The sequence below is a fragment of the Rosa chinensis genome, chromosome 4 (assembly GCF_002994745.2).
Source record: "Rosa chinensis cultivar Old Blush chromosome 4, RchiOBHm-V2, whole genome shotgun sequence".
In the NCBI taxonomy this organism is placed as follows: domain Eukaryota; kingdom Viridiplantae; phylum Streptophyta; class Magnoliopsida; order Rosales; family Rosaceae; genus Rosa; species Rosa chinensis.
In genome coordinates this window covers 54514113-54527542 of record NC_037091.1, presented here as the reverse complement: position 1 = coordinate 54527542, position 13430 = coordinate 54514113, and the positions used below count along the sequence as shown (strand labels likewise).

The following is a 13430-nucleotide window of genomic DNA, read 5'->3' as shown; positions in this document are numbered from 1 at the left end:
GGAGCTATGAACGTCGCTAAAAAGCATGACAACATCTTTGTGAAGAACTATAATTCGAGACCCGTGGAAACAAAGATTATTCTTGAGTCCAATTATAGTTGCGCCCCAAAGGGAAGGCGCCAAGAGTGAAACCTTAATCCTAGGGATACTTCTGGACGTTCTTATCCATATAATTGCTCTACTTGGGAAGGTAACTTCCAAAATAGGCTGACACGGAACCGAATAGGTCAACGTGGAAAGAGAGAGGGAGGCAAGGCCTCTGGTCATATTGGTGGCTCCACCAACACTGAGAGTCATCCTAATAACGCTTTCAAAGCGCCTCAATCAAAGGAATCTGAGCACAGAGATGTATGCTCTCGATGTGGAGCATCCGATCATTGGGCACACATTTGTAGAACTCGTGAGAGTATTACCACCCCTACAATATGTGGAACAAGAAGATCAAGAAGGTGATCTTGAACTAAGGGTTATAGACTTCAAATCTGGCTGGGATCAATAGATCGCCGATTTTGAATAAGTATTTATTTTTCCAAGAGATGTAATATGGCAATTGCCACAGTATTATTAGTTGATGACATTGGTTAAGTTTTCCTTCAACTAGGCTCATCCAAAGCAAGTATGATGTCTAGGAAGGTTTTGAGATAAGTGATACTTAAGCGAGCTTTGCTCCATTGACATCTCTCTACTCACCTGGTTATGTTAATTTTGGAGTTACCGAAAGAAGTTAAACGACTGTCTTTGTTTTGCGTTAGCTAATTTCGGATTAGATTTTCTTTTGGTCAAAGAAACAATGATGTACACTGTTGGCTTATGAATAAAATTTCGAGTTCTTTTCATTATAACTCCATTTGAAATTCTGAGCATATTACTTTGTGCATATTACTTTGTGACTATGATGGCTAGGCCATTAGAATTAGTTCAAGGATATGGAGTAGCCCAAATTTCTCTTGCAAAATGGCACCTTGATTACTGTCACAGAAACTCTTTACGCTCCTAGGGCAAATCGAACCCTATTAAGCTATTCATGCCAACAGATTCCATGTGGAAACGCATGTAGAGAACGAAAAAGAGTTCCTTTACACTACCTCTAATGATGGTGAACAAATGCGCATCTTAGAGAAACTTATGTGTTTCTCTAGTGGACTCTATGTCATTACTATTCGAGCTATTAAATCAAATAAAGTTATGAGAGAAGATCTCTTAGATTTAGACACATATTGGCTTTGTCACAACAGGATAGGTCATCCTAGCCATGATATGATGATCCGTCTACTAAAGACTTCACACGGACATCCATTCTTTTGAGAAAAACGAAGCAAGAATCAAAGGTTGATTCTTGGACTAAGTGTGACCGTTGCGTTGCCTCTGATTCTGCTGCCATCCACCGCCAGCCTAGGGCTCGCGTAGTCCATATCCATGACGCCATGGATGGTGCCCATCATGGTGATGGCACCCCAGGTGATGCTACAATCACCAAACTTTGCTTCCAATAGTGTTTCAGACGCTCTGGCCTAACTAAATACCTCATTAGTTGCTTCTAAGCCCTCCCTCATCCTACAAAGCCTATTCCTTAGGAAAATTAGGACTGAAACCGTCTTATGCAAAAGATACAAAAATGCTCATTCTGTTCTTACATAGAATCCGAGAGGATTCCATGGATTGATTCAACCAACTTGCGAACGTTTAAATATTTCATGACGTTGGTTGACAAGTAAACACACTAGTCACTTGTTATGCTATTGTTCACTTGTAATGCTGCTTATGCTACACTCCTAGCACAGATTATATGGCAAAGGGCTCACTCCCCAGATCATCTCATTCAGTCAATTGGACTTGACAATGCTAGAGAGTTAACTATTGATGATTATTGCATATCACTGGGACTGATGTTGGACATCATGTTCCCATGTACACACCCAAATGGTCTCATAGAAACGACTACGATGGTAGCCCGAACATTGGTAATGCCCATCAATCTCTCTATATCCGGTTGGGTGATGCAATATCACATGCAGATGTTAATTCGTCTACGACCTACCGCCACTCAATCTATCTCTGAGTTACAGCTAGTGACTAGGTACAAGTATCTCGTACTTGCTCATATTTGAGTGTGCCATTTATGTGCCAATTGCTCCGCCATAGCGCACTAAGATGGGTCCTCATAGATGAATGGGCATATACATTGGATATGAGACTCTAACAATCATCTCCCACTTTATACCCTTGCTAGGCGATCTCTTTACTGCTAGATTTGCGGATTGTCACTTTGATGAAACAGTCTTCCAGTCGTCAGGGGGAGATAAGAACACATATGTTCAACACGAACGACATGAATTGTTGTGGTTTGTCCCCACTATGTCTCATCTCGACCCCTGCTAAAGTGACGAGATCACATATATTTGCTGCAAATATGCCTGTAAGGATGGACGTCCTTATGAGAGGACATAACGCCATCCTACATGGAGGTAGGTATGGCACCAGTGCTGTAGAGAGTGGCACTCTAGCATCACAGGCCATAGCCCCAGCTAGGATGCATAGAAGGCCCGTGGATTCGAAGGATACTTTGCACAACTCAATCCTTTGATCATTGACACTCAAAATCCGTCTCATGAGAATGTTCGGGATTAAGATTATCATTGGGGGACGCCTCAACATCAGAACCTATTCCTGAGAATATAGAGCTCTATGAAAATTACACTAGTGTGCATGAGATGTGGGATAAAAACTCCATCATGATTGATGATGTATTCATGCATTTCATAGCGCATGAATTTATTGAGTCCGATGATATCGAACCACGCTCCATTGATGAATGAATGCCAACGTAGAGAAAATTGGCCTACATGGAAAGATGTGATCCAGATTAAGTTAGATTCTCTAACGAAGAGGAAGGTTTATAGAGCCAGTGCCAACACTTCCTAACATAAAACCTATTGACTAATGGGTCTTTGTTAAAAAGCATGATGAGAAAAAGATATGGTAATCCCAAACACATTGGAATCGACTACGAGGAGACATATTATCTCGTAATGGATGTCATTGCACTCCACTACCCTGTCAATTTGGTAGTTTCCGAATAACTGAACTTGCAACTTACGAATGTGGTCACCATGTGTCTCTATGAGATCTAGATACAGAATATATGTGAAGTTTCCTGGTGGACTTCATTTACCCAAGTCAAGTGGCTCTAGACCACGGAGTGCGTTTGCAATGAGGTCGAAACGCTTATTGAAGTGACTACTTGATTGAAAAGGGATATGTAAATGGCCGCGCATTTCTATGACAAGTTCCAGATTTCAGATTCTATCGCGGTTCATATTGGTGACATGATCTTCATTGGAAGCCCTTAAAGAGTTAAGGGAAATTGCTGACCACTTGAAATTCTAGTTTGAGATGAAGGATCTTGGGAGAACACAATTATGTCTCGCTTTGGAACTTGAGCATCGTGTTGATGGATACTTAGGCGTTTTGACAAAGTCAAGCCTTCAAGTAAGCCCATGATCGCCTGTAGTCTTGATCCTAAAAAGGATCCTCTTTGTCTGAATGATGATGAAGAAGATGTGGCAAAAGTGCCCTACTTGAGTACAATAGGCGCATTATTGTACTTAACTCAATGCACAAGATCCGACATCTCATTTACAGTGAACTTGTTAGCTAGATATAACTCTGCGCCATCGCAACACCATTGGAGATGTACGATTGATATATGTTTGTTCTATCCCTACAGAGAGATGATGAATTTGGACCCATCACACACCAGGAACGCCACCAACATTGGCCTGCGTCTTCTATCCCTATCCCAAAATGACATCAGTGTTTTGGAAGATTTTGCTGATGTTGTGTACCTCTCTGACCCACACAAGCTCGTTCCTAATCTGGTTAAGTGTTCACCGTGGGTAAGACCGCGATATCTTGGAGGCCTACATAACAGACCCTAGTCGCTATATCTTCGAACCATGCAGAGATTATTGCTCTTCACAAAGCGGTTCGTGAATGTATGTGGATTGGATCCATAATTATGCGTGTTCGAAGCAATTGTGGTTTGAAGTCTACCACAGATGAGCCTACGAGCATTTACAAGGATAATACAGCTTGCTTTAAACAAATGAAGTAAGGCTACATCAAAAGCGACAACACCAAGCATAATCGGCAACAACAGACTCTCCTCAAAATCAAAATGAACTAGGTTCGATCTGAGGACAATGTGGCAGACTTATTCACTAAGTCATCACCTAAATCCACTTTTGAGAAACATGTTGGTAGCATCGTTTGTGGAAGTTATCCGAACTCCCATGATCGTAGTCATCAGGAGGAGATGTCTACATGTATCGTCTCAAAACGTGAAGGGTGTGCTGTACTCTTTTTCTCATTCAACAGAGGTTATTTTTGTCCCTCTGAGTTTTTGTTACTCGGTAAGGTTTTTGACGAGGCAACGAGAGAAGCATCACGTTTGGGCAACACAAAGGGGAGTGTTTAAAGATATCTGATTTATGTGTCTGGCTCAAACTCTAATGACTTGTCCAAGTTGTAATATGGTTAGTTTTACAGATATGTTCGTAGATATCCTAATCATTATACGATTATGTCTCCTTGTAAAACTCTAATTCTTTGCTTGTAATCCTCTATATAAAAAGGATCCTATTATCAATGAAAACACAATTCATTCTCCCAAATTCTCTCTACTGTTCTCTGCATCCCTTTTTCCTAAAATAAGGATTACTTGTGCAGGTGAAATATGATATATCATTTTCCTCAGTTTCATCAGATGTCAATTTCCTAGTGTATTATCAGTGGTGTATTATCAGTGGCTGATCGCCGACAAGCAACTAAGAGATGCTGTAGAAAATGAAGTTTGGGCATCCATGTTTAAAGAAGATCACATTGGCCAATCGTAGGGTCCCAAGTGAAGGTTTTCTTCCATCTCCTCTGGGGAAGCCAACATGAAACTAAAATACAAACTGGTGGACAAGTCTCTTCATTCTATCATGAGGGAAAACAACCCTGAAGGAGACATTAGAAAAAGGTACACACCCACTTGGCCACTTTCACCTTTTAAACGATTTATCTAAAAAGTGGCTACCAAAAATCTCAGTCTGGGTGTGATCACGTACATGAATTATATGAATATACATTCGGGCATGGCGTTTTGTTTAAACTTGTTTGTCTTGGTGCTTCACTGCTTTAAATGGTGATCTAATTTAATTTCCTTTTAGCTGGATGACTATAAGCTAATGGTAGAAAGTAAAGATTTTAAGTGCCATTATGCTCCTGCTTAGTTAATTATGGTTAGGAAGGATTACTACTAGTACTAAATAGGGATAGAGACCTTGACAATCCAATATTCTCTTTATACTTTTTCTAAATAAATATTCTATTAATGCTTTAGAATCGGCCTATTAAACAAACTACGATTATTGGCATGGAATATTGTCAAAGTGAGATCGACAAGAGCAGAATAGGAACAGGAGAAGATATGGGATGGGGGAAAGAATTTTTATATGTTAACTTTTGTTCATTTTCTCACACATAAAAAACATCTCATTCTTCTATCCTCTCTCTCTGCCAAAAAACTCAATGAATGAGTACTTTCCCCCAGACTTCCAGGTTTTCCTCTCCTATTTCTAATTCTTCATTTCTCTTATATCCCATGTGGTGTAATGGCTGCTAGTTTGCCCCTTCCCTTTTGCCCTTTCTTGATCTAGAATCAAAGGCTTTCCGGATCCAGAATATAAGGCCTTCTGTTGGCCACAGGGCATAACAGAAAAAACTCAAAAAAGTTTTTTTTTTTGAAGAAAAAAATTAAAAAAAGGTTGGTTTTGCGGTTCACTTGTGTTCTATGAAAATATATTTCCAAAAGAAAAATGCGGTTGCCAAATAGCAAGACACCCAAAATTTAATGCTGTTTGTTAAAATTTTATGTCCGTCAGTTTTCACCTTCGAGGAAAAGTAACCTATGTGCATGAAACACCACTAGTAAAGTTGTAATTAAGCAAACCCTACTAGGATGCAACTCTCACCTAGAAATAGAAGATGACTCTTTGATACGCAAAAGGTGAATTGAATCAATTGATTGAGACCACGAATGCTTTTTCAAAGAAACAGTTTATGTAAAAGTCGCTAAAAAAACCAGAATTTTCTAGTACTTGGAAGAATTTAGACACATCTTTGAAATGTATCTAGTCTATGAGTACTAACAAGCAACAAAATTGTATAGTTCTATCTCATAGCAACCAGCTACATGAATCCTAACAAGCGTTCATGAAAGAATAGATATCAAATTAAGTTCAAATGTTATGGAACTTTATTACATATCACTAAACAGAGCAACAGCAGTGGAGAATCAAAGCTAGAGGTGCCGGATATCTTTAGCCGGACTGAAATTGAGAGGATGAGTTTCTGGTGTGGCGTTTTCATCTTGTTTCCACATTTTGATCGTCTTGTAAACTCCACAAGTAACTAGCCTTGTGCCAGTGACATCATAAGAAAGAGCACAAATACCAGCTTCACTATTCAGTGAACCTGGCTGTACAGTTGTTTGGGATTGCTGATAATTATGGCCACTCTCCCAATCCCAAAACCACAAACTCCCACTGTCATCTCCGGTGGCCATAACTCCATCACCATTGACCGCCATTGTGTTAACTATATATGGTGTTCTGCTGAGCTAGCATATTGTGTAAAAATTCCCCTCTCGGAAGGTTGAACTTCTTAATGTTGTCTACTGACACAGAAGGTAAAACAATGCTGATCCTTAGGATGTGGTGCCATTGCACGCACGGATTTCTTATGGTGTGTGAGAGTTGACATTGCTTTTCCACCTCCAAGGTCCCAGAACTTGATGGTTGCGGCGTGAGAACCAGTGACAACGTGGGGATCGATTGGTCTAGTGAAAACCGAGCAAACTGTGCTGTCGTACCCCAAGAATGCATGAACATGCGTTTGGGTACGAATATCCCAAACCCGGCATACTGAATCACGTCCCCCTGTGAGTAGAATATCAAGAGTGGGATGAGTTGCCAAGCAGTAAACACTACTTAGATGACCATGATATGAACGAATGACCTTATTCTGTGTAAGGTCCCAAAATTTAACTTCTTTGTGATCGACAGCAGAGAACATATAGGGATGCTTGCTGCTAACGACAAGGCCTCGAATTTGAAGAGTATGTCCTGTCAGTGTAAGGCTGTAAGCTGTAGCTTTCCGGTTGCTACATCCCATAACTTGATTGTGCGATCTGCTGAGCCAGTGCAAAACCATTTATTACTTGGGTCGAAAGCAATCGATCCTACAGGTCCCAAGTGGCCACTAATGTACAGGTCATCTTCCATGGATGATGCCAAACTGGACAAGGCCAGCTACTGGGATCAGTTGTTTCCATCAATAGAATTAGCTGACTGACATGCTAGGGTTTAAGAAATCTACTCCCTTCAACTTTCATGCTTACAGCTTTAAATAGAAGAAACCCAGAAGCCAAGTCCACAAGCGGTTTGTGAAATCCAAATTGAACCTGGTTCTATCCCTCTCTTTTTAAATATTGATCTTTAAAAAAATTACCTTTCTGGCCAATTCTGAAAATTTCCATATATATATATATATATATATAAATAATTCCTTTTTTTTTTTTAAACACATTTTTGAAGTCAAAATCTCGCACAATAAACTCCTCAAAGTCCAAATTTGGCACAGTCCAAACCGCAAGTCCACTTCTTGAGGTTAAAAAATTTGCGAACTATGACAGAACTCTTATATTAGATCAACCACATGCCCTTATAGTACTACTATTTACTGCTACCACCCCTTATAGTAGTCTCAGGATCTCATCAAGCTCCAAGAGAGAGAGATTTGGTAATGGAGTCTCTTTGGACAATCATACATTTCCAGCTCTCTAGTTTTGTTTTTAGTTTCACATTTTGGGTCTCACAGTCAGTCACATAGCTCCAAATGCCTTGTGTTACCTACACCCATATCTATGGCCACTAGCCCTGTTAGCATTGTTGAATTTTGATAGCAATGCATCAATTCCAGTACAAGGGTGATGTGATTAAAAGCTACACCAACTATTACTCTTTGTGGTCCAGTCAAGTGTCATCACCTCCCTTGTGAATGACTGAATTATGGCGGGATCTAGTTGTTTTTGTGTGTCATAGGACCCTCCCCATTTATCTGTATATGATCCTCATCAAACCCATCCTTTGTCTCTCACAAAACTAACAAAATGCTACCAGACAGTTCAACCTCTAGCCATTTAATTGTTGCCTTTGTCTTTTTGGGTATAGAAAGCGGCCCAAAATCTAAGTTGTGTTGCTTGCATAATTTCATGCATAAATGGTACTCCAGAATATTAAAAACTAGAAATCAGATCACAACTTATTTACATTGCGTACCATTCAACGAGTTTTTTTTTTTTTTGTTGACAACTCCAATTTCATGAAGGGTGATTCTAATTGGACTTCCAAATTTGATATTTTGACTTCTAATTTTTTTCAATTATTAATAGACTTTGTTAAAAATTATACAAAAAGATAAATAAAGACAAAGAGAGAAAAATAAAAAGATAAATAAATAAATAAATATTTTTCTTACCTCCTCCGATCAAATATAACATTCAATCAAATTGTTTTTTTTCCCCCAAAATTTCCTTATATTGCTAATATAGTTTTATAATTTACCTAGAACAATTAAGTAAAAATAAAAATTTCTAAACATGATCCATCATTTAATACAAAAATAAATTCAAAATAATCTAATTTGAAATTTTCATAAACTAAATTAATTAAATATTATGATATAATTATTACTCGATCTTCCAACTCAAAACTCTTGAAATTATTTTTTTAACAAATTCAAAGGAATTCCAACAATATATTAAGATCGAGAATGGGGTTTTGATGGATGAGAGACATACTCATAAGAAAGCAAAATCATGTGATTTTGATTCATTATTCTTCTCGTAGTTGAAGATAGATAATAAAAAAAATTGAGTAACAAATTGTTGTATCTCATATTCAAGGGCATTTTGATAAAAATAAATAAGTCTAATTAGCTTTTTAAGTATTTAAAAAAGTACATTAGAAGTGTACTACATAAAGGAGGTTCAAATAACAAATTTTGAGGTCTAACTAGAACCACTATTTCATGAAAGCTCCCAAACTAAAATAGAGTATAGTTCTGAAAAATCACTTTAAGCCATGAATATATGAGGTGCTTGCTGGTGGGAAGGGAAGGGTAGTTCCGGGCTTTCATGAGTTTGCAAGGGTTAAGGTGTCAGAGAAACATAGGGTACCTAACCAAAATAGACTAGGCGGCATTGGGAAGATATAAATTGGAAGTGGAATTATTACCTGAAACGATTCCAGCCAAAAGGAATCAAAAGAAAAAGGCATAGAAAATCGCATCCTTTGACAATTTATAAAAGAAAACCCAATAAATAATTGAAACCAAAATCACTTTGCCCCCAATTTCCCTTAATTATTATACTCAAACCTTTTCTTTTTAATCATCTCTAAAAACGATTGGCCCACCTCACAATTTCACAAAAATTACCACTAATTTAGAACAGAAATAATAATAAACATTTTCATTGAGTGGGAGTGAGGGAGAAATTGACATACCTATATTTCGAGCACAAAAATTAACCTACCACCAAAATTATAATACTTCCTCCCTCTTTTTTTTGAGGCTCGAAAAGTAAAAAAGAAATTCCCATTTTCCTTTTTCCAAATACTTTTTTTTTTTCCTACGCATTCGGACTCCAAAGATTCCACAAACGAGAATTGAATAGCCCCAACACGTCCGGAAGTACTTTCCTGGCCAGGCCCTTGTGGTTGCTCACCGCCGCGGCGCGTACAACCAACGCCACGTCGTCCGCCGTCGTCTCCGTCTTAACCTCCACAGCTTGCTCTTCCACTTCCAACTCCTCAACTTTCTCCGGGGACCCCACCGAAACGACGTCGCACAGAGGCAACACCACCTCGGCAACTGAGCTCACTACATTCTCCTCCGCCACAAAGACTTCATCTTTGGAGGAATTATCGGCAGATTTTTGGGCCTCGCGGCGGCCCATCTTGTCTCTTCGCTTCCCCCTGCCGGCGTTCTTCTTGGGCCTCTCGCCGTGGGCCAGGTGGTCCTCGAAGGCCTCAATGGCCTGGTGGATGAGCTCGCGGTTGGGGGAGGAGTCCCACTTAAACCAGTAGCTTCTGTAGCAGTCGAAGCACTCGCAATCGAACATCGGCGGCTGGTGGTTGTTGCTCTGGCTCTCAGTCCTGCCGGCTTTACTACTAGATTTCCTCATAGATTTCTTCTTGGAATCTTGGGTGGTATCTGAGAAAGAAAAAGAGGGTGCGGTTTTCATGGAACGGGTTATCATGTAAGCCAAGACCTCGCGGTCCTCGAGGGAGAGAACCGTCGCCAGAGCTAGAATAGCAGCTGGGAGTAGCTGGAGCACGGAGAGAACAACTCCATCGGAAGAAGAGGAGGGGGAGGAAGAGGACGAGGAGGAAGGAGATGGGTGGACTTTGCCTTTGTTCTTTATCTTCATGGGCTGAGAGTGGCGGTTTGCTCGCTGCTGCTCTATGCTTGTGAGAGCTCTGAGAGGATTGGAAAGGCTCACACTTTTTTCTGTGGTGAAATTGTGGTTGGGCCGGGGGGGGGGGAAGAGAGGCGAGTGGTGAACAGTGATAGGGTTTTATTTTTGTTGCTTCGGAAACCAAAAAAAAAAAAAAAGGCAAAAAAATAGTGTCGAAAGAAGAGAGGACAGTACGTCTCGTCAAAGCAGAGAGCTGTTCCTTATTTTTCAGGTTAACCAGAGCATTTACACGCGCGCTGGAGCGCGTTGTTTTATTATTCGAGTAAATTACAGATAAGCCCTTTCAGGTACGACTGAGAGTAGACAACGAGAGGAAATCACCTGTCCCATTAAACCTATCCTAATTCGGTCACTGCTCTCACATTGCAAAACATGTCCACCAACTTAACAGAAGTTGACATCGTTAACTTCATTATTTATCAGTTTTATGACTTTATCTTTATTGAAGAACAACCCATAATCTATAAAAAATAAAGATCGAACAACTCGTAACGAAAACTACAACAACCCGAAAATGACCATGTGGTGGCGCTCAAGCGGCGGAGGTCTCCTGTCACTTCTGTCAAACCCTCGCTCGCCTTACACCCCTCTCTCCAATCCCAAGCTTCTCCTTTCCACACCATCCAAGGCATCCCCAAAGATTTCAACAGAAACCAAATCTCATCTAAAAACAGAGTCCAGGGTTGAATCGACGAAATCCTAAATTGCATACAAAAAAAAAAGTTTCAAAAATCAAATCCAATTGCAACCCAATCCGAACAAAAACAGACTAAGATAATTGAAGATTGAGAATCAGAGACACTAGGGGATGATAATTACGTCTTCGAATTGAAGGAGGCCGGGGTCGCCAAGATAAGATACGGTGAGGTGCGTGGACTCGATGGGAATGATGATCTGGACGAGTTGCATAGGCTTCAACCTGAACATATCCATTGAGGGGCAACAACAACCCCCCCCCTCCCCTTTCTGAATTTGGATTCTAGCACTTTTGTGTATAAATTGAGTTTGTGTGACATAAACAGTCAAAAACCTAGATAGGAGAAGAGATGAATCAATATTAGTACTATTAGCATTAATGGTATAATTCTTCATTCACTCTTGAATTTTAGGCTCAGAGGAAAGAAAAGGCATCGGAAAGTAGAAGAAGAAGAAGAAGACAAAATGGAGCTAGATCTGAAACTTTTTCTTCTGAGCTCGATCAATTGGAAAGAAAGAGAAAAATCATTTTCCTAAAAATTTTATTAATTACTTTTCAGTGAGAGATAACAGAGGTAGCTAGGTGTTAGACTAGAGGTTACGTGTCAAATTCTTATTCGTGGGACAGAGTAGGGATAGGGAATTTGGGGACAAGTGATTTCCTCCCATAGACAACAGTCTTATATTTCGGAAAAATTATGCTTTTAATTAGTATCTTAATGTGAAGCAAATCCAAACGGAGTTTGAATACGATATCTAAGCTCTATAATAGCAACTCCAACACTTCCCTATATTTTGATTTTTCTCTATTTTAGAATAAAAAAAAAAGAGTCTCTTTTGCTCCAATAGATTCTCTATAACTATCCCCATTTTAGGGAAAGTGAGGAAATAGAAAATCAAATTCCTTAAATTTACAGCGACCTCTAAAATTTACAGCGACCTCTATAACTATCCCCATTTTTGCTGCCCTATAATACAAAAATATAAAGAAGTTGTTAGAGTTGCTCTAACTCTGTTAAATTAAATTAGAAAAATGCTAGAGATCCCAAATTTTTATACAAAATTTAGATCCCAAATGATGTGGCACGCGCCATGTTAGCATTTTGCCACAAAAATATATTGATGAGGTGGAATTTATTCATTTTTTATTATATTATATTCAGCCTAAACAAAAAATTAAATTTAATCCCTTATCATTTTCTGGGAATCGCCTCCACAGCTCCACCCTCACCATACCAATTAATCTCCAGACTTGATCCCTTTTTGCTATTGCTATTTCAGATATCTTGTTGGAGGTTCAGTTCATTCACCCATAACATGACATAAGCAAAAGCTGCTCTCTCTCTCTCTCTCTCTCTCTCTCTGTGAAGTTTTCTGTTGCAAATCTCCGCCATTAAAATGTATTAAACCCCTGCATGTTTAAGCTCTTCCTCTTGTCCATCATGATTTTTTTATTGATTGCAGCACTAGCTGCACTTTAATATCAGATGATTCACATCCCTTTTCCTATATTTCCAATGAATGATATGAGACATGAATCATATTCATGTATCCTTGCTGGTAAATAGTCTAAATAACATAATTATCAAAATATGGAAAATCCACCTCACTAGTTTTCTAAGCAAAAGCTGATGACATAGCATATGCCACCTCATTTGGTATTAAAATTTTGTAATACTTTTTGGGATATGTAGCACCACTCATTAAATTAATCAAACCATGCTTAAAAATCTACTTACCCTGACATTATTGGTATGGATGCATGGGTATTACTATATAAATGGGTTTATAATTAAACCATAAGTAATTATATAACTTTAATTATAGATGTAGTTCCAAACCCTAGCCTATTATTAGAGTTTATTTGTGTCAATCAAGGATAGTGACTGGTCATTTTTTAGAAATCACTTTCAAATAGGGTTTCCTAACCTAGAAATAAAGGATGGTCATTTTTTTGTTTTAAAGGGAATAATGGTCATTTCTTTGCCTAACCTAGAAACTAAGAATGGTCATTGATGACTGATGTGTATGTGTGATGAATATCAACAAAATTAGCAAACAAGCCGCTCCTTCCTAAGTGGCAAACTTTCTCTATCAAGTATAGCAAGATTTTGCTTTGTTTGGTTCGAAGCTTCTCCGTGGTGGGAGT

General features: G+C 39.0%; 1 protein-coding gene and 1 pseudogene across 1 annotated transcript; both read right to left on the bottom strand.

The window, feature by feature from the left end:
- Window positions 1-6219: 6219 nt before the first annotated feature.
- LOC112195996 lies at window positions 6220-7505 on the bottom strand (annotated as a pseudogene).
- Window positions 7506-9521: 2016 nt separating this feature from the next.
- On the bottom strand, window positions 9522-10673 carry LOC112196090. The gene has a single exon (XM_024336388.2). It carries the CDS (start codon window positions 10535-10537, stop codon window positions 9737-9739), a length of 801 nt encoding a protein of 266 aa, XP_024192156.1. The 5' UTR covers window positions 10538-10673; the 3' UTR covers window positions 9522-9736.
- Window positions 10674-13430: the final 2757 nt, after the last annotated feature.